This window comes from Photinus pyralis, unplaced genomic scaffold, assembly GCF_008802855.1.
Source record: "Photinus pyralis isolate 1611_PpyrPB1 unplaced genomic scaffold, Ppyr1.3 Ppyr1.4_LG5, whole genome shotgun sequence".
NCBI classification, from domain to species: Eukaryota; Metazoa; Arthropoda; class Insecta; order Coleoptera; family Lampyridae; genus Photinus; species Photinus pyralis.
The window spans coordinates 27,173,975-27,196,045 of record NW_022170596.1 but is presented as its reverse complement, the minus strand read 5'-3'; the positions used below and the strand labels follow the sequence as shown (position 1 = coordinate 27,196,045).

The following is a 22,071-nucleotide window of genomic DNA, read 5'->3' as shown; positions in this document are numbered from 1 at the left end:
TCGAGGACTGATAAGTTCTAGTCTTTAGAGCCTTCAAGAACTGGACATGTTTACTCTAAGGTCAGGTGTAGCATTCTGAGCATTTCACAGAAGGTCTAGTTTTTTTATTGTTCTGGAGACGGCAGCAGAAACATGAAACTGCAACTGGAAAGGGTGTAAAGCGCTTTAGAAACGACCTACAATTTAAGGTAACTTAGGAAGACGATTTAGACTTTTCAGAATCTTTTTTGTGCTTTGAGGGATCTTTTTCTTTTGTACTTGTGGTCTGTCTGAATCAGAAAGAATCCTGCTTTTGCATTGTACTATGCAAAACATCATTGTTATTTTCGCAAGGCATACTTAACCTTCTTCCAGTTGGACTTACTCAAAAGATTTAGAACCGGATGTAGTAGGTGAAAGAGTTTCCGCTCACAATGCAATAGGTATAATTAAAGAATCTAATTACAATGGAAAGATCTGGTATGCCATAAAATACGCTTCTTATCGCATTTAATGTCATCAAATAAGATCGTAAAGAGACAACTAATTCGATGGAAAAATCCTCGACGCCTTTCCGCCCGCTTTTGAATAATGGCGCGAGTAGTAAACGACATAAGGGAAAACGATGCCCTTCCTGATTGGTTCACCCGAAAAAACGGAAATGAATCGTAAACTCAAATCGTAACGTCAAATTATTGCTTTTCGCGTTTTTAATTCGCAATCCAATTAGAAATATCGCACAGAAATATTTGAAATCGATTCACGGGTGTAAATTTGAAAATTAAAATCGATAGAAACCCTACCCCAGTTTACCCCTCTAATATCCGGTTGCGCACGCATCGCAAGGGCAGTTTCCTTTTCGTCGCCCTCTTGAAGTGAGCTAAAGGTGAGTGCTTATTATTTAGGATACTGATAAGATTTTACTGATAATTTATTTAAATTTGAATGCATGCAATAGGATTTACCGCGTCCTTTTTGCATTTCCTTTAACTGTTGGGAAATTTTACGTAATTGGTTTGCCGTTTGTTAATGCCGGTCGATCAATGCATTTAAATTGCAATGAGTAATTAAAACGTAGTAATTGCGAAATTCTTATTGGCGTTCTTAACATTTGCCCTTTGGAAAATTCCCGTCACCGGCTGCCGGCCGGCTTCCATTCTCCGGTTATGTCATCACTGCACGACCCTTTAAATTGCAAATCCTTTTCTTGGTAAACCGGCGAAGTGAATTTTTAGCATGTACCACCCACGCATTTGCGAAAATAAAGCATAGCACGGGAAACGCCATAATTGCTAAGGTAAGGAAATCAATAGGAGATAAAATGCGTTATTGATTTCGGCGCTATTAAATTGATATTACCTTAGAAACTCCCGATTCTCTTTCGTAAAAAAGACAGGACAGTCCCGGTTGCATCACAAAATGGCGTAATTCGCCAAACAATTGTTGCAAATTAGTACAAGTGCAAACCTAATTTGGATGGCTGTACGTCAAGGACACCTCCCATTGTAGTATTTTTAAATTGCAGACTTAACGAATTTCAAAAATGGGTAAAGAAAAGGTTCATATTAACATTGTCGTCATTGGCCATGTCGACTCCGGCAAGTCTACGACGACCGGTCACTTAATTTACAAATGTGGGGGCATCGATAAGCGTACGATCGAAAAGTTCGAAAAAGAAGCGCAGGAGATGGGCAAGGGCTCGTTCAAGTACGCGTGGGTCCTCGACAAACTCAAGGCGGAACGCGAACGCGGTATCACAATCGATATCGCGCTGTGGAAATTCGAAACCGCCAAGTACTACGTGACAATCATCGACGCCCCCGGTCACAGAGATTTCATTAAGAACATGATCACGGGTACGTCTCAGGCCGATTGCGCCGTGCTCATCGTCGCCGCCGGTACCGGTGAGTTCGAGGCGGGCATTTCGAAAAACGGGCAGACTCGCGAGCACGCGTTGCTCGCGTTCACTCTGGGCGTGAAGCAGCTGGTGGTCGGCGTTAACAAGATGGACTCCACCGAACCGCCGTACTCCGAGACTCGCTTCGAGGAAATTAAAAAGGAGGTCTCCTCGTATATTAAGAAGATCGGTTATAATCCGGCGAGTGTGGCCTTTGTTCCGATCTCCGGATGGCACGGAGACAACATGCTGGAGCTCTCCGACAAAATGCCGTGGTTTAAGGGGTGGAATATTGAGCGTAAAGAAGGTAAAGCCGACGGTAAGACTCTGATTGAAGCTTTGGATGCGATTATGCAGCCTAGTCGTCCCACTGACAAGCCACTACGGCTTCCGTTACAGGTACTGTAAGTGTACAAGTATCGTTAGACTTACCCTCTGCTTGTAGGACGTTTACAAAATTGGTGGTATCGGTACTGTGCCGGTCGGTAGAGTGGAGACCGGCATTCTGAAGCCTGGCATGGTGGTAACTTTCGCGCCAGTTGGCCTAACCACCGAGGTAAAGTCTGTGGAAATGCATCATGAGGCTTTACAAGAGGCTGTGCCCGGTGATAACGTCGGTTTCAACGTTAAGAATGTGTCTGTTAAAGAACTGAAGCGTGGTTTTGTCGCTGGCGATTCCAAGAATAACCCGCCCAGAGGAGTCTCTGATTTTACTGCACAGGTAAGAGTCTCGTTTGTACGCTTTTTGGTCACATAGAAAAATGAACAACTTAAAATGTTTATTTTTCTAAAATAAATGAGACCATATTTTATAAACATTTATGAAATACAATTCCGCCATGCTGGCAATTGGCTGTGTCTCCTCTAGTGCTCTAACGACTAGCCTTCTAGTTACATTGTTGCCAACTTGACATTAAAACATCTCCCCTTCTCTAGACAAAAATAACATTACAGAAGAAAATGGGTAAGTACAAACAGAAAACATGATTTTTGAATAATTCTGCCGGCTTAGGGGTTGATCCCCCCTTGATTACAGTCTTGGATATCTTATTAGCATGAGTCATATTCACTTTCTTTATGTGTTATTTTTTTGTTGTTTCTTGTACTCTGTGTTGATGTCATCAAGAGACAAAGAGGAACGCCGCAACGGCATTGAGCTTTTTTTCAAAAATAACTTGGAATTTTTATTAAAGACCTTATTTTTCTGGGTACAACCTGCAAAAATTGTGCCAGGTTTTATTACAAAAAAAAACCATAAAAAATGTCAAATTTAAGAATTTTTTTTATACAGTGAGTTTTTAGCGCCGTGACGTCATACAACTTAAAAATTATGCTAAATTTTATTATACAAAAAAATGACGCATTTATATGACCATGGAGGCGTTAGAAGTGGGTACAGACAAAGGAATGTGGTAGCCTACAACAAGATCTGATTGATGGTGGTGTCAAAACTTCAAACGCAATTTATTAAAATACAATCCTAAGTTTAGTCACAGTATTTAGAACATCATAATATGAAAGCCTCTTTCCTGTAGTATACATAGAAAAACGCGTTACTAGGGTACATAGGTTTTTGCAGTATTTCAATTTTAGTGACTCAATTACAACTTAAGATTTTGGACATTCTTGGTATTATCGCAACTGGTCTGTTATGTACAGGGTGGCCAACTAAGAATGCGAGGTACTGTATCTGAGAATCTATCCATCGTAGAGGCTTGCGGTAAAAAAATTTATTACTAAAACGGCCACGAGAAAAACCTGGAAAATATTTTTAAGTTTCTGCAATGGCCGCTAGGGGGCGTAACTGCAATCTGGAATCTAAAAAAGTGATTTTTCTGTGAATTCCGCTATATTAACCTAACAAAAAAAATATCCGGTCTTTGAAGTTGACGATAATGTGAACCTTTTTTGTTTGACAATTTTTCCTGTATCCTTAAAAATGAAGTGGTGGGGGGGTATTCAAAGGTTTCCGTAAAGAACACCCTGTATCTTCGAAACGGCTGAGCCGATTTAAATAAACTCGGGTTCTATCAAAAGAGCTATTCTTTAGCTACAAATATTATAATATTTGAAGTTTTGTTAGTTTCACATTTCACCGTTTGAGGGCTTTTTTCGACATTCCGACAGAAATGGTTAATTTTCTCAAAAAAATTAAATGCATTGGTTCGATTTTTTCTTCATGAAAAGGTAGCTAAATGAGATGCCTAAACAAACTCGCGAAAACAGCATCTCGATATCTTGAGAGATATATTTTTATATCGTGATGGCCAGCATTTTGGGCATTTACGGCGGCATTAAAAGCGTATAAAAATAATTCCGGAAAAATTAGCATTTTCTTTGGCCTATCGAGATGCGGTTTTCGCGAGCTTGTTTAGGCATCATTTAGCTACTATTTTATGAAAAAAAAATCGAACCAGTGCATTTAATTTTTTTGAGAAAATTAACCATTTCTGTCAGAATGTCGAAAAAAGCCCTCAAGCGGCTATATGCGAAACTAACAAAACTTCAAATATTATAATATTTGTAGCCGAAATAACTTTTCAATTAACCTGAGTTTGTTAAAATCGGCTCAGTCGTTTTGAAGATACAGGGTGTTCTTTACGGAAACCTTTGAATATCCCCCACCACTTCATTTTTAGAGATACAGGAAAAATTGTCAAACAAAAAGGGTTCAGATTATCGTCGTATTCAAAGACTGGGTATTTTTTTGTTAGGTTAATATAGAGGAATTCTCAGAAAAATCACTTTTTTAGATTCCAGAGTGCAGTTACGCCCCCTAGCGGCCATTTCAGAAACTTAAAAATATTTTCCAGGTTTTTCTCGTGGCCATTTTAGTAATAAATTTTTTTACCGCAAGCCTCTACAATGGACAGGTTCCCAGATACAGTACCTCGCTTTCTTATTTAGCCACCCTGTACAGTGTACAGTATATGACAAACGTCATGTTATGTGCCCAAAAAAAAAGTATAGCCATTCCATTAAAAAAATAATATTTTTTAAGATTACAAGGAAATTGGAACACCCTGTATAATAAAAAATAATTTCCACATAATATTTGTAAGGTTTGAAATAATAATTTGAGCACAATAAATTGGCCTATAAAACGATTCATTTCAGAGCGGACTGTATATAGAAAGGAAATCGTTCTCATGCTTTTCCTAATGTGGATATCTCTTAAAAGTTGTAACATTCCTTATTTTCAAGACTGAATATTTCTGGACAAAGTATCATTAATTTAGATAATAGATTAAACAACCTCTTTTTCGTTGGCACTTGTTTAAAAATTGCATTATAGTTTTCTATTGTTTTTGCGTAGATATCTCAAAGAATGCTATGAATACTGACAAAAGCCAAATTGACCAGCAGGCGTGGAAAATGTAGTTAAAAGAGAGGCAATGCTAGTCGCGTCTATAACGAGCACTTTCTTACAGGTCATCGTGCTAAACCATCCCGGTCAAATCGCCAACGGTTACACGCCAGTATTGGACTGTCACACGGCTCACATCGCGTGCAAGTTTGCCGAAATCAAAGAGAAGTGCGATCGCCGTACCGGTAAGACGACCGAGGAAAATCCGAAGGCGATCAAATCGGGCGACGCGGCGATCGTCAATCTGGTTCCTAGCAAGCCGATGTGCGTCGAGTCCTTCCAGGAGTATCCGCCTTTGGGTCGGTTTGCCGTGCGCGATATGCGTCAGACCGTCGCGGTCGGCGTCATAAAGTCGGTGTCGTTTAAGGATACGGCCGGCAAGGTTACAAAGGCCGCCGAAAAAGCACAAAAGAAGAAATAACTAGGCTTAGTCAGCACCGTGTCGAGCGTCAAGAACATCTTCATCGCTAATTGGTATTTGTTGCTTTTTTCTAGGTGGCTTCAACAAAATTATTTTCATCGGAAGGAATTCCGAAGGAAAGGATTTCAGGGTTATTTTGAATATTTAGAGTTATTTAATTATTATTTATGATCCTAGTTTTTCACTTAGTTTTTATATTATTTATCACTTTGTTTAGTTTGAGACGTGCGAGTATTAGATTTAAGTATTTTCATTGATTGATTACCTGTGGTATTGTTTGTTATTACTACTGCTACTACTCTGATGATGATAGACTTGATCCCTATATATGTTACCAAGTAAAAGCTTCTGTAAATATTCAATAAAGAAGCTTAGAGTATCTAATGATTTCATTTATTCTGTTACTGAAACAAGTCGGAAATTTTCAATTGAAGGTGATGAAAATATGTTCCTCAAAAGCTAAAAATGCGCTCTGTGCTGGAAGGATTTTTTTATATATATATATATAATCCCCAAGAAGAGAAAACCACGAACTTTCTGCCTCTTCCTACTTACAAGGCGCGCATGTTTACGGTAAAATGCCAAAGTGAGCCTTTCGAATCTTGTCGAGATCCTAGGCTCGGTTCGAATTTACGAATTGGCTTAAGGTGGGTTCATAGCTCTCCGTTCTTACGTTTCCGTTTGTCCGTTAGCCAATCAGAAGACAGCAAATTTTTAAATCGTACGTCGTCCGTTTACGACGGAAAAGTTGGTTGAAGTTGAACATTTACGTTTCCGTTGTTCCGTTTTTAACAAGAGTGAGGTTATGTTTGGTACGTTAACAGCGTTCGCCTATTCGTTCTTCATGGTAATAACCAGATAGCAATGTGTTCTTACTTTCGTACCATTTTTACATACTGAAAATGACGGAGGGTACAGTACAAAATAAAGTATAGGTTATGGTTATACTTGCAAATGTACAATGTGGACGGATTGCTATGAACCTTAACAAAATGTACTATCCGTTTGACGGATCAACGCAACGGATGAACGGAGAGCTATGAACCCACCTTAAAGGTAAAAATGGTACGAAAGTAAGAATACGTTGCTATCTGATTATTACCGTGAAGAACGAATAGGCGAACGCTGTTAACGTAACATAACCTCACTCTTGTTAAAAAGGGACCAACGGAAACGTAAATGTTCAACCAACTTTTCCGTCGTAAACGGACGCCGTACGATTTAAAAATTTGCTGTCTTCTGATTGGCTAACGGACAAACGGAAACGTATGAACGGAGAGCTATGAACTTACCTTAAGGGGTCCATGTTCATAGAATTAGTTGGGTGCTTTTGACATATCCTGTATATACAAGGCTGTAACTTTTCCGTTACCAACTGAAAAGCCTAAAAGTCACACTTGCAGATGTGTTGCACATTGACTCCTTCAAGACTGCGCAACCGCAAGCGCGCTAAAATTTGAATTTGTAGGAGTAGTAAATAATACACCTAACCTGCAAACGTTATAATTGAAGATAATTTAGCTTACCTGCTTACCTATTGTAAGTAGGTGTAGTAGGTATATATTACTGCCATCTTATCAAGATTAATTTTGTTGTTATCTACATTTCAAGTAGACTTTGAATTCCTTGAGGAATTCCTAGACTAGAATATGCCAAAGGCGATAGAAAGAAACTATCTCGGTAAGTACTGTAACAGTTAATTAGAAATAGGTAATGAAATCTACTTACAGACCAATATTGACCTACGGTAGAGAGAGAGATAAGATAAGGGCCCCCCTGTCGCATTTTGTAAAATGTTTACTACGAGAGTAAAAATGGCAGGTGTCGGAGAAGAGATGTCAACGAGGGTATTTACAGTGGAGATCGGTTCCTATTACTTGGCAGCAAGCCAAATGGAAGTGGTAAAGTTGGTAAGATTCGTTTTAATTTGAAATTTACGATTTGAAATTGGAATTGTGTAGGTATAGTCCTGCCACAGGTAAAGGTTTCGTCAAACTGACGTAGTGGAACTGTTTGTACAGCTAAAGAAACGTAGGTCTAGCGTACAGAATGAAGTTTAACGAAGTAACGCAGAATTGACACTCTTCCCGGAAGACCAGTATTTCAATTAAATTGTCACAATTGTAGTATGAATGTTCTGCAAGTCAGTGATCATTTCTCTGTATTAAACATCGAATTGAACGCAGCTGACTTTAACCTACTTCCACGGATTAATATGAAGGGTAGCAAAATGACAGAGCCCTATCGTGCCTGATAAATAAATCGGAAACTAAATATACCACAGCAAGTTGTTTTATTATAAACCGTCGATACTAAGGTACGTCATATGTTAAGGCTAGCGCTAGCAGTGCTTACGTTAACCAGACGAAGCGCTTCATAAGCGCTACCCAAAGACAGGAATACTCTAGCAAGGTTTTTCTCGCGAGTTGCTGTGTGATAGCACTGTCGTACGTCGACTCACGGTGATGTGTACACCTCGGCAGTGCTATCAGACACCCGTCTTTAGGTAGCGCTAATGAAGCACTTCGTCTGGTGAACATATTATCGTAACCGTCACCACGAAACTTTTAAAGGTCTACAAACTTACCCCACATCAACATATCAATGAAATCTTAGGCGTCTTGATTCAAACAAGGTGCACAAAACGTTGTTTTAAACGCAAACAAACGAATTTAAAATAGGACGCCATTTTCTTGTTCTTGCGATAACATTTAACACAACATCGAAAAGACCGATTTGTGAACACTTCCCCGCCGGTTTTTGTTAATTTAAGCGTTGAATTTAACAACAAAATCAAAATGTACGTGGACGCGTCCCGAGATGCTACACGCAAACGCCGATTTAAATTCGTACGAAAAGGAGAAGGGACGCCATAACTTTTTGTAGTTTAATATTACGTTTAAACACCGATTTACGTATGATGAACCGAAACGAACTATGTGCCAGAATTGTTCTCGTCTTTTATTTGACTTTTTTAAGTTTATTTTAATATCGCACTTCGTAAATGAGCAGCAAACCGAAAAAATACAACACGCTTGGAACGGCAGCAACGACTAGTTGGTCACGTGACGAAGATAGTGATCGTGACGTCACAGCTGCAGGACTCGCTACGATTCGCCCGTTTCAAAAAATGGTCCAATCAAATGCATCCGGCTTTTTCTGTTTACAAGTTATTCCCGGAATTCTAAAGCGAAGGCAAATTTACTTCCCAAGATCTAAAAACTGTTGCTACGCAAAACGTTTTCACACAGAAATGGCGAAAATAACTTCTCTGTTTCCCCTTTATTGGTATACATACATCCATCATACTTGGGCGAATGTCCGTGTCATTTAATCCAAAACGTAAACAAAGCAATTTCATGGAACCAAAATACGACCCAAACAAACGAAAGTTGCCCTAAATCGTGAAATGTGGAACTTTCCCATATTCCCGTGAGGTCCGAGCGTAAGGAAAAACCCCCTTCCGCCCCCCTTCCTTGACACAAATTCAATGTTTCTTTTGTACATCAATCGTTAAGATTTTTGTGCACTTTTGTGACTCCCGGTACTGCGTTCTTGTTTAAAAGCATTCAGCCCTAAGGGCACCCATATGACAATTTTTTATCAAAGACCATCAAGTCCCCACAGACTTGCGGTGTTATGCGGTTCGTGGTCCTTTCTCATACGTTATGGTGTAAGTGCTAAAACTATTAAATATTTTGGGGGAAAATGCAGAACGGGGGGTGTCTGGAATACCTCCCCAGGAAATGAAAATTCGGTGTTCATTTTCCTACACCTATCGTAACATTTTCGTACGTTAGAGGGGATGGCTCAGACCCCCTGGTGTTACATTCTCTCTAAAAATGTTCAGACCTAAGGACTCCCGTGATAGTGGCCCTCTAATCTTCCCGAAAAAAATGCTAAAACCAGGAAATGAAATATTAAGCGTTCCTTTCCTACAATTACCATACGATAGATACAATGAGAAGATTCGTCTCTCGTTTGGGATAACATTATTAATAAATAAATCCACGATCTTCCCATTGGGGAGATCGTAGATTTATTTCTTATATAATTATTAATAAATAAATCTACGATCTCCCCAATGGGAAGATCGTGGATTTATTACTTAATAATAATCATAAGATGTTTGTGCGCTGTGACCCCCAGTGTTACGTTCTTGAGGCTCTCCCTTAAAACGTGCTCCCTTAAAAAGTTGAATTTTCCTTTTGTAATGCGAGTAATTTGGGTGGTTAAGGTCAGGGGAAAGCGACGTAAGTTCTGGAAGAAGCAGTCATGGTGCTTCCAGTAACTTAGAGCAAAAAGCTAGGTATCGTTGGTCTCGACCACAAAAACTTTCCTCAGTTTTTAGCGACACCGGACTAGCCGTTTGTCTACCTCCTAGTGTGCCCCCTGGTAACGATCTCAACGCTCCCAACGGAACTCTGATGAGATTTCCGAATGACAGTATGGCGAACCAAATCCAAGTCAGAGTAGATGAGCTGACGCCGAGAGGACTGCCTGGGTTTCGAAATTGGTTTCTAGTCTATAACTTTTGATTGAGAAGTCTGATCGAAAAAGTACGAATTGTTTTGGATTCTACGCACCAAAATTAACAAGAACTGGGTCATTGGACAGCACACTCTGGTTACTGGGCCCCTCTCAGTTTCAAGTAGCCTTCTGATGGTAAGGGGAAACCGCCAGACCCCGTTGAAAAGCCTAATACTCGTGGGAGCGTCGAATTGGACTTAATACAAAAACCGCTCAAGCTGTAACGGAGGACTCGCTACCTCCAACCATCACTGACCAAGGATTGTCCGACATCAAGAGGGCCTTATTGGGCTCTGACGAAAATTTAGTTTACCTGCTTACCTATTGTAAGTAGGTGTAATAGGTATATGTTAATGCCATGTTATCAAGATGAATTTTGTTATCTACATTTCAAGTACATGGCTATGAATTTCTCGAGGAATTCCTAGAATATATAAATATAATATAATAATAGAATATAGAATAATGGGTGTAGGGGTAGTCCATGTTCGTAGAATTAGTTCGGTGCTTTTGACATATCCTGTATATACAAGGCTGTAACTTTTCCGTTGCCAACCGAAAAGCCTAAAAGATCACCACGTTCATATCAGTTTGATTATTTTGTCACTAATGAAAATACGTGGAATCGAATTATAAAAATAATTAATTTATATTATTAACATTACTTTTTTAGGATAAACAATTTTGTGATAAATTGTGATAGAAGATTCCGTTGTGTTATTAAATTGCAAACAGTATTAAATTTAATATGGATACTCCGACAGAACAAAACAAGAAAATTCCCCTCGAAGATTTGTCTAAAGAAGAGATAATAAAGAAGTATCACGACTTGATAGTGCTTCTGAAGAAGGCGATGCAAAATAAGGAATTGCTGACTAAAGAGAATAGTGCCCTTAAAGAGAAACTGGAAGGCAACGTGCCAGTCACGAACGAATTGGTCGAAAGTTTAACTCAACAAAAATTGGGGCTAGTTAGTGATTTGGACGAAGCAAAATCGCAGAAAGATGCCATTTTAAATAGCTTAAAGAAAACTGAAACTGAATTACACGAGGCACGTAACAAAATCAACGAGTTAGACATTGAAAATAAGTCATCTGAAAGGCGAATACAAAGATTAAGTGAGGAAAATGAGCAGTTACTGTTACACTTAGATTCTTTAGAAAACAAATTAGGAGATAAAGCAAAAAATATGGAAGCGCAAGTTGGGTCTTTGGATCGAGAAAAAAGTGACCTGTCCAATGAGCTGCGTGCGAAGCAAATGGTGATAAGTGAACTGCAGAAGAATAATGATGAACTGACTGCCCAGTACCGAGAGTTAAAAGGTAACATAGAAACACTCGAGAAGAATTATCAGAATGCTGAAATGATAATATGCGAGTTACGGGCTACAGTCAAGCAATCTTCACAACAACGTGAAGTCTACCTAAGCGAAACGGACGATTTAAATGTAGAACTGCACAAAAATAAAGCTCTGGTAGAAAAACTGCAACAAGATCTCAAATCGATGTCGTCAAAGCTGTCACATAACCAAATTGAGTTGAGCGGTTACGCGTCCGACCTTCAAAACACCAATGAGAAATTAAAAGAGAAGCTCAAACAGTTTCATTCGAAACTGGTCAAGTTCGCTACCGATGTTAAGCTGCTCAAACAGGAGAAAACGAACATTTTGGAAAACTTTAAGAATTACATCGAGCAGGCGAAACTGTGGGAGGCCCAGTTGAAACAATATGCCCAAAAGATGCTGACTGCATTTCAAACCATGGAGGTAGAAAACAGTGAGCTGAAAATGAACCTGGACCGCCTAACAACGGAAAAATCGACGGAATTAAGCGAATTAAAAAGCGAATTGGACGAGACGAAAGCCTCGAAAGATCTCCTAAACGAACAAATTCGTCATTTGCGCGACGAGAACGAAGCGCAACTCGCCAACGTGAAGAAGGAAAATTTGGAACTGCTCGGCGAGATGAACGAGATGAATCAAGCGTTGAAAACACGCGGTGAGGCAATTTCCAAGCAGCAGGAGTACTGCGAAGATTTACTTGCCAACATCAAGCACAAGGAGACCGTAATCAAGGAACATTTGCAGACGATTCAGTCGAAAGATGACATCATTAGTAGTGTGGAGGGCGAGTTACGTTTGTTAAAGCAGGACACCGAGGTGCAGATCAACGAGAAGATCGATATGCGAGAGGTATTAGACAAGGTGAGCTTGTGTAATTTTTGTGTGTCGTACTCTGTTAATTTTTTTGTTTAGCCGACTACTTCTTGAATTGAATCTAAAAGTTGTTGCAGATAGGTGTTTTGAAGTAAAGGCGTAGGTATGTAGGGATGGGGAACTTTCCAAACTGACTATTTTCAGGGATAAATAAATCTATGATACTTGATACATTTAAATTAATTATTGTTATAAGAGAAATATGGATTACTTCTGTAAATTGCACACAGATGGTTCTGCTTTTCCAATATGGTTATGTCTAGTGAGTCTAAATAAGGTTACAATGAGTTCAGCAGACACAACTGTTGAGTATGTTGAGACGTTGACTTAGCTGCACGATGAATGGGGACTTCCAGTCAACAGTTGGTAATAATTGGCACCACAAATTTGGCGCAATATCATAACCTAACATGTTGTGTCTAATTTTTGATTGGTTGTTGACAGCGGCGGCCATCTTGCATCGAGTTTCTGCTACATGCATGTATGTGGTTATTGTGTGTCATATGTGTATTGTGTGTTGTCTACAATACAATGAATTTTCGATGATACATGGTCTATTGTAACAACTGTCTTGTATAAAATCGTTGTAAATAAGGTCTGTTGGTGGGTGTTGCTGGATTATTCATAAGGCACAATAGGCTATTGCATAAGTGCCTAAACCCCTGAGTAGATAGGTACCTATAAATGTGTTTAATTTCTGTCTCACACCACTTAGCGATGTAGAGTGTGAATTTATGAAACTTAGGTAGAATGAATCAGAAAAAAAATTGCGCATGTGAAGTCGGCCCCAATTTATAAAATTTTGCAATTGTAATTAGAGTTCTGGAGGCCTCCCATAAAGTTCTGGAAAAATTTTAGAAAGAGATTTGACACTTAACGCGCTGTTTACATCCACTTTGCTAAACCAACTCAAAATAGACTAGAGACCGCACATCTACACTATGGCAGAAAGTTTTAGTGAAAAGTCTAGCTATTGTAATTGCAGAGATCTCAGTCGGGCAGCCAGCCAGCCATAACATGCATGTGCTTTAGCAAATCAGCATCCACTTTTCCTAATTTACGATCTCTTGTTTGACCCTTTTTCCGAGATAGATTTAGTATGGCAGCTGGCACAGTTTTAATTTTTTATGATTCCAATTCCTTTTCTTGGCATTCAAGTTGGCGTAGAACACATAAATTAGTTAGTGCTTTCAACGAGAGTAGGGAGTCGTCACTACATAGGGGGGGAGGGGGGTCCGTTTCCTCGAAAACTGCCGATTGTGCTGATGCAAGTTATAAAGCACTAACAATGTGATCATGTACCGTTGTTCTTGTTCCTCCTCCTAAATGGTCGAGGTTAGAGAAAAATGAATTAAACAACAGTTTTGTAATACAAAAAGCTTGATAACGTAAAATAGTTTTACGCATACAGGGTGTTCAATAAAATTTGTGTGTATGACTTGGATTTTTAAAATGGAACACCCTAGAAATTTTTGTATTTTTTGATACCTGATTTAAATATTTTTATCATGTTTTCGTAACTCTAACAGCCTTTTTTTTAAATGTTTGAATTTATCAACTCAAAAGGAGTCAAATGAGTCCAACCATTAGGAAATAAATAGTTTGTGACTATTCTGCTATAATCTGGAGGGACTGCATCTTATTGAAACCACATCCTATTTAGTAAGGCTAATGGAAAGTCATAAAAGTATTCTAGTAACTCTATTTGTAATTCCATATGCCCAAACTATGCAATTCCGTATACAGAGATATTTTTTTGAAATTTTAAGTAGAGATGCTACCTTGGATGCTACTAAGAAAGGCATATAGTAACAATTAAATAAGCGCATGCGCAGACTGTTTAAAAGTCAATTTTCTTGTGAAGCATTTTTTGAAATTTTAACTATACAGAGTGTAAACGGAACAAGGGAACGCGATTTTTCTCGAAAGTTATTAGGGATACAAAAAATCGTTCATATAACATTTATTGTGTCTAGTAAGCTACATAAATTAATGTAAATCAGAAAAAAAAAGATTTTAATTTTCGGAGATACATATACCTATTTTTGCTTTTTTTTTAAATGGCACGCCCTGTATATTTTTATACTATTTGGTAGGAAATAATTTCTGCTTTCAAAAAGTTTCATAAGTTCTAAGCTTAATAGAATTCCAGGTATTAAAGAAAATATTAAAATAATTTTACTAGAAATTAAAGCTGGCTATGGAAACAAAATTTGACATTTGTCTTAGTTTATTGATATAACTTTGTGAAAAAGTTTATTAAATTGATAACATAGATTATTTGTTGTAAAAATGGAAGAATATTCAATTAACGAGAAGGTAGATATGTTGAAATGATTCCATTTATCAAACAATAATTCAAGACAAGCCCTACGATTATACCGGCAACAATATCCTGATCGCTTTCATCCAAATCAAACATACTTTTTCAATTATCGATGAATTGCTCCATTTTTGAAATTATAAGGATGCATGAATAAAATGTATCATATCAGTGTTATATGTATTTATTGACGCAAGGTCTGACGATGGCCTAAGTGCCGAAATCGATAACCTATAGAAGATTTAATAATTATAAGATTACAGCAACAATCAACGTTTTATTAATACTTTTTCAAATTACAAAAAAGCTATGTAGAACTGGTTCCCTGACTAATGTGTGGTGGGGAATTGTTAATAATATAATTTGGAGCCATATTTTTATGAGGGCAGATCGGCGCGGAATATTTCAACAAGATGGTGCACCTGCGCACAATTCAATAGATTTAAATCAAGAATTTCCAAATGCATGGATGCCCTTAGATTTCGTTCTGTGGGGTGCCATCAAAAACAAAGTTTAGGTTACGAACATTACTACACTTGTAGAATTAAAACATAGAATAAGACTTTTTTCGGAGAATCTGAAACTGTCATTAGAATTTTACAGGCTACTACTTTCTTATTTCTTATAGAGGCCATATTGGATTTTTACGGAATAAGATAGAGGATAAAAAAAGAAATTGATTTGAATGCATCACCATGATAGTCATGTTCATTCAGTAGATCTAGTTGCCCGTGGAAGGCTCTTGTTGAGAAATGAATGTAAAACATTTGATTTTGAAATTTTTCTTGTAAATTTACGAGGGATGTGAGACGTCCTTTTGTTCTCTACTTATCTCAGTCTATAAAAATCCAATATGGCGTCCATAACAAATGAAAAAGTGGCACCCTGTACCTTCTACATCTAGCGTGTTATGAAAATTGTGATACCAGATTCATATTCACCAAAAACAAGTGTCCATGGTAGGTGTTAACGGAAACTGTCCATTTCCGACCGTTTAAGCTAAGGAAAATGAAAACGAAATTTGACATTTTCAGTTCTTTGGTGATATCTCAGTTATTTTTAAATATTTTTCAAAAATTATCTCACCTTTATGGAGATCCCAATGATGAGCCACGAACGACAAATGATAAATTAATTTTTTATAGACATTTATGACATGCTTCATTTCTTATATGACTATTTAGTATAATTTCCAAAAATTATTCATTGATTTTGCCGAGGATTTTGCGGATTTATGGATTTTTTTAAGACTTGCATTGTCTTGGATTTTTTATCTTGAACTGATAATCCTCACTAGCGTTTTTTAAAACTTGCATCAATCTCTGCGTACCGTGGGGGTGCAAAGCAGGTGCCCTGTGAAAAGGGGGGGGGGGGGCGGTTTTTGTTTCTGTATTTTTTTGAGATTATGTAGTCTTATTTAATTGTACATAGCCTCGCCTACTATGTCAAGAAGAAAGAGAACTGAGCCTCATTTTAATTCACTACGCACTTTTTTTGATGTAACAGTTGCTACAAGAAGATCAAAACTCGCTCTAAAGAATCTAGGAAAATGTGTTTAATTATATTTTTTCCTTTCAGAAAGATCAAGAAATTGGGGAACTTCAGAAGGAAGTAGCGCACCTGCAAGAAAACCTAAATGCCGCCTTAAACTCCTCTCAAGACGTCAATTACGCGGAGAGCGAAACGATGTCCACCTCCACTATATCGAAGAGCGAAGAATCGAATCGCTTAAAAGACCTGGACGGGTCCTGGGAGGAGCGGTATGGTAAGTTGAGAACGCTAGCCGTAAAATTGAAAGGGAAGATTCGCGATTTAACATTCGAATTAAATAAGGAGCAAAATGAGAAGCTGGAGGTGCAACAGAAACTCACGGAGAGCGTCAAGACCTCACATACGATTCACTCTCAGTGCGATAAACTTCAGGATGAGGTGGACGAGAATAAGAACAAGGTGAAGGACTTGTTGAAGAAATTAGATTCGGCCGCCCTCGATATCAGTAACAGTAAAAAGCAGCTGGCCGAGAACGAGGAGATTATTAACAAATTGCGTCTAGATATCGAGACTTTAACCAAGGAAAAGGCTAACACGGACACGTGGAAGAAACAGGTACAGTTTTTGTGCACTTAAAAAATGTTTTATTTTGATTTTTGTTCTTCTTAGATAGGCACAAAGGTGCAAAGTTTGAGAAAGGAACTTGACGCAAATAATTTGTTGAAGAAAGACTTTGAGAATCAAATCCTTAAGCTAAACCAACAACTAGAAGAGAAGGATAAATTGCTCAAAGCAGAAATAGAAAAACACCACACTACACGACATTCTCTACACGAATCAAATAACGAATGCAAAAAACAAACTGTACTTAACTTAGAAATGCAAGACTACGAGCGCAGCTTAAAAGATTTGAACCAGAAGTTGGAGAAGAATAAGGAGCTTGTTAACAAGTATAAGAGCCAGGTTGATTCCCAGAAAGGCACGGTCAATACACTAAAAGAAGAATATAAAAATTTAGAAGAGCGGCTCCAGATGGGCGAACAAGATCTGAACGTCGCCCAACGCGAAGTCCAAGCCTACAAGAAGAGCATCGGCGATCTGGAAGGCACGATCACGCAAAAAGAGAATAAGATACAAGGCCTAGTGGAGGCGCTCGAAGCCACCCGATTGGAGAACGAGAACTTGGCATCTCAACTTTCGAAGATAATGGCCGAAGATCAAAAGGCTCACGACAGTCTGAAGGCGGAGCGAGATTATTTGCGCGGTCAAAACTTGGGGTTGGAGGAGAAGTGGCGGGATCTCTCGGAGACGTTGAGGTTGCGCGAGAACGAATTGTCGGAGATGAGCAGGGAGTATCAGGGCTACAAGGTGAGGGCGCAAAGTGTGCTGCGGCAAAACCAAACGCGCGACATCGGCTTGGAGGAGAAACTGACCGAGGAGGTTGTCGGTTTTAAAAGCCAAATAGGCACTTTGACGTCGGAGTTGACAGACTTGAGGTATGAAGGTGTTTTGATTTTTAGTTTTTTTGATTGAGCTATTGCGATCGCCGTTTTTTGGACATGTCAAAATTTCATCAAAAACTTTTTCTCTCTGTACGTATGTACCAGATGATCCAATAAGACTGTTCCTCGGCCATATCTCGAGAACCGTTCGTCATATGACTTAGGGGTACAAACAATTATTGGGTAAATTGGTCATGAAGAATCTCTGGAAAATATTTTCAAGTTCTAAAAATGACCAACAGAAGGCGTAACTGCTATCTTAAATTTTAAAATTGCATTTTCTTTAAATTTCGCATAATAAACTAGAAATTTTTTTTTACATTTTTAAAGAGAACCAGTTTATCATCATTTTGTAAAAAAACTGTTATTTCAAAAACAAAGATGGTGTGACGCGTTCAATTGTTTTTGCAATAACCCGCTTTAACTTCTTAACCGTTTGACCGATTGTAACAAATTTGGTATCGTTGAAAAGAGCATTCCTTGGGCAACAAGAATTTATAGTAATTAATTTAGTTGAATCCTTCTCCGCCAGGGGGCTAGGTTTAACACTATGACCCAAAATCCTAAAAAAAATTAAAAAAATCAAATGGAATGATAACCGTTCCTAACCTCCAATATTGGGAAAATGAGATTAATTAATAAATAAATAAAAATACTTAACTTGTATCTTAAATTTACTTTTTACATACTTCCGGTACTTGTCGATGGCGCGAAAGAAAAGCACCCTACACTTTTAGGTAGGCCTTGGAAAATTAAACAAATGAAACAAATTGCATTATAAAATAATAAGACCTGTAATTTGTAAATTATTCTGCTGTGTTTAAATTCAGAAAGTGCAGTTTTTTGAATGTGTAATCTTTTTTAAAATGCCGTTTTCTAACCAAGAAGCATTTAATATGCCGGCTATATATTTTGAGTATTTTCAAAATGTGACCATCGCTTCCTGCATCTTCTGTTTGCGTTATACGAATCGAGCACAAACCATCGCCGCCAGCATATTAAATGCTTCTCGGTTAGAAATGGGCATTTTAAAAAAGATTACACATTCAAAAAACTGCACTGAATGTAAAATGAAGCAGAATAATTTACAAATTACGGCTCCAATTATTTTATAATGTATATTGTGTTTCATTTGTTTAATTTTCCAAGGCCTACCTAAAAGTGTAGGGTGCTTTTCCATTCGCGCCATCGACAAATACCGGAAATACGTCAAATAAGATACAATTTGAGCATTTTTATTAATTAATTAATTAATTAATCTCATTTTCCCAATATTTGAGGTTAGAAACGAGATTTTGAAAAACGGTTTTCACTGGCCTCTTTGGATGTTATTTGGCTACTTTTTCATAAAGAAAAAGTCATATCATTCCATTTGATTTTTTTAGGATTTTGTGTCAAAACTAGCCCCCTGGCGGAGAAGGATTCAACTAAATTAATTACTATAAATTCTTGTTGCCCAAGGAATGCTCTTTTCAACGATACCAAATTTGTTACAATCGGTCAAAGGGTTAAGAAGTTAAAGCAGGTTATTGCAGAAACAATTGAACGCCCCACGCCATCTTTGTTTTTGAAATAACTGAGTTTTTGTTTTTACAAAAATGATAGATAAACTGATTCTCTTTAAAAATGTGAAAAAAGAATGTTTAGTTTATTATGCGAAATTTAAAGAAACTGCAATTTTAAAATTTAAGATGGCAGTTACGCCCTCTGGTGATCATTTTTAGAACTTGAAAATATTTTACAGCTATTCTTCATGATCGATTTACCCAATAATCTTTTTTACCTCTAAGTCATTCAACGAACGGTTCCCGAGATATGGCCGTGGATCAGTCTTATTGGGTCACCTGGTACAGGGTTATTCAGTCTTTTAGAAATTATTATAAAAGCTAGAAAAAAGCTTTAAATGCGAAAGTTGTGGAGTTTGTCATAAATCGCCAGAAAATGTAAAGTAAAAAAACAAATGAATATCGCAAACTTAGTACAAAATGCAGATTTGGTTAATTTTTAATGGAACGCCCTGTATATTTTTCAAAAATTAAATAACGCGCACTAGCGATTTCCTGTCTACCCTTAGCTTTTGTTTTTCCATCACTGACGAAAAAGCACTCCTTTTGATTTGATTGAGTTCAAATCAAATCAAAAGGAGTGCTTTTTCGTCAGTGATGGAAAAACAAAAGCTAAGGGTAGACGAGTTGGCCAGTTATTCACAATGATAATGAAGGTGAAAGTACCAGAGAATAATTTATTACAATTAAGTAATACGAAAGAAACAAACGTGACTAACAATTTAGGAGGGAATGTTGAAATAAATATAGTTACCTATTTAATTTATTGTAACTATATTTATTTCAACATTCCCTCCTAAATTGTTAGTTTATATTATATCATCAAGGAGGAAGTATAGAAAAATTGAGAGGAACTGATAACTGGACTGTATGGAAATTCGCCATTCGGAATGTTTTGCGAGCGTATACAAATGCTTACGAGATATGTAATGGAGATCTCAGAATGCCAGAGGCTCTGAATGAGGAAGCTAAGCGCGTTTTTTTTAAATATCTGTTTTGAGCTAGGAAGCTGTTCTGTCAAAAATTCTGCACTTTTTTTTAACTACCGATTTTCTGTTCTAGAAATCAGTATCAGAGTGTAAGCGAGGAAAGAGAAAAAGTAAATGCTGAAAACGAAAGTTTGACAAATCAACAAAAGGCATTGGAAGAAGCCTTGAAAGAACGGGAGAACCAGTTTGAAGCATTAACGGCGGATCACCAGCGCGCGATCGCGGAACACGCTGAAGCAATTCGAGGTCTGAAAATTCATGCCGAAACCCTAGCCCAATGTTACCGTCAGCAGCTGTCCGAGCAGGAGGTTCGCCACAATCGCGAAGTAATCGAGCTGCAAAGTAAACTGGATAAAGGTAGCACACTGCCGGACGTGTCCCCAGTTACGCTCCCCATGATACCTCGCGAACAGGGGGAGGGGTCGGAGAACGTGGAGCCGAGCTTCGCGCACCCGATTCCCTTAAATCGACTGTTGAGCAGCGAATCCGACCACGAGGTCGACTTTTTGAAGAAACAAGCCGTCGATAACGATGCTAAAATCGTTCATCTAACCGCACTTCTGGCAGACACCGAGCAGGACTTGGCGAAACACGTACAAATGAATAAGCTGCTTAAAGACGAAATACGCAGACAGCAGCGCTCTGTTGAACGCGAGAAGCACGCCGATAACTTGGAGTACCTCAAGAACGTAGTTTTTAAGGTAAAGTTCGTTGCAGTGTTGCCAGATTTTACTGTGTTTTGTTACAGTTTGCGACGTTAAGTAGTGGAGACGAACGGTCGCGTTTGGTGCCAGTTCTTAATACCATATTGAAATTCAGCCCTGAGGAAATACACAAATTGAATTTAGTCGCCAGAAGTGATTTTGGTAATCGAGGGTGGACTAATTATCTACCAATATGGCCGAATAAGCCGCAATAGAATTTAAATGTAATCTATTTCTCGTTTATATTGTATATAAGTGCAAAAGAATTTATTACAAATTTCGAATTTAGTACAACCAAACGGTGCCATCCTGTGTTTATTACTTTGTAGTGATAGACCTGGAACCGAGAGGGTTTTGGCATGTATCATAGGCCCCAGCTGAGGCTTTGGCTTCAAATTCCTATTTTATATCATCATGTTTGCCCCATTATGGCGTCCACTTGGCGACGCCCCAGAGATATGGCGTTTGCAAATCTTTGGTTACAGTTCATTGTTAACAAAGATCATGAAACAACAGCGCGAGGCTCAAGATCCATGTCCACAGTGCTGCCATCTTTCGTAGGTCAGTATTTACTTCACTTAAGTGCTTTGGGAGTGGGTGGAAGCGTGTTGCGTACCAAGGTGTCCACGCCCACTTCTTGTTACAATTCCTTAATCAATCCATCTGGCTAATGACTAGGTTGAAATGGTTTGGTGTGGTTTCTTTACAGGTTTTTAATAATAATAATAATAATAATAGATTTATTCGGCAGTGTAGGTACACAATGAAATTACATATTTTACGTAAAATAAATAACACGACGATTTTGTGCGACTGATGTATTGTTTGGGTTTCTATTTTTTAAGAAACATGGATTAAAGAACAGACTTTCCAAAGAAGTTGGGTGCGCTATTGCAGCCACTTTCTCTGCCCATCCGTCTGTCCGAGGCCTTAACTACTCCAGTTTTCAAGATATTAAGTTCATTCTTTTTCCGTTCGGTAGCGTATAGCACCTGAGCCAATGAAAATCTTGACAATTAAACTGCGCATGCGCAGTCTGCGCAATATCAACTTCCTTATTTATTAATATATTTTGTTGTAATTTTACC

At 38.2% G+C, this 22,071-nt stretch overlaps 2 protein-coding genes and 1 long non-coding RNA gene across 4 annotated transcripts; all 3 read left to right on the top strand.

Moving 5' to 3' along the window:
• Window positions 1–708: 708 nt before the first annotated feature.
• On the top strand, window positions 709–6,045 carry LOC116170231 (elongation factor 1-alpha-like). 2 transcript variants are annotated; one of them, XM_031486472.1, is made up of 4 exons: window positions 709–865; window positions 1,505–2,275; window positions 2,322–2,597; window positions 5,308–6,045. In XM_031486472.1, the coding sequence occupies exons 2-4, from the start codon at window positions 1,523–1,525 to the stop codon at window positions 5,662–5,664; spliced, it is 1,386 nt and encodes a 461-aa protein (XP_031342332.1). In that variant the 5' UTR covers window positions 709–865; window positions 1,505–1,522; the 3' UTR covers window positions 5,665–6,045. The 2 variants fall into 2 exon arrangements, with proteins under 2 accessions (XP_031342332.1, XP_031342333.1); XM_031486473.1 differs by lacking the exon at window positions 709–865 and adding an exon at window positions 1,109–1,276.
• A 1,124-nt stretch (window positions 6,046–7,169) lies between these two features.
• Window positions 7,170–7,975, top strand: LOC116170233. Its single transcript, XR_004145193.1, has 3 exons — window positions 7,170–7,344; window positions 7,395–7,574; window positions 7,626–7,975. It is a non-coding gene; the product is annotated as an uncharacterized LOC116170233 (long non-coding RNA).
• A 2,814-nt stretch (window positions 7,976–10,789) lies between these two features.
• LOC116170230 (GRIP and coiled-coil domain-containing protein 2-like) lies at window positions 10,790–21,263 on the top strand. Its single transcript, XM_031486470.1, has 5 exons — window positions 10,790–12,397; window positions 16,311–16,838; window positions 16,893–17,719; window positions 20,353–20,980; window positions 21,028–21,263. Exons 1-5 carry the CDS (start codon window positions 10,943–10,945, stop codon window positions 21,196–21,198), a joined length of 3,609 nt encoding a protein of 1,202 aa, XP_031342330.1. The 5' UTR covers window positions 10,790–10,942; the 3' UTR covers window positions 21,199–21,263.
• Window positions 21,264–22,071: the final 808 nt, after the last annotated feature.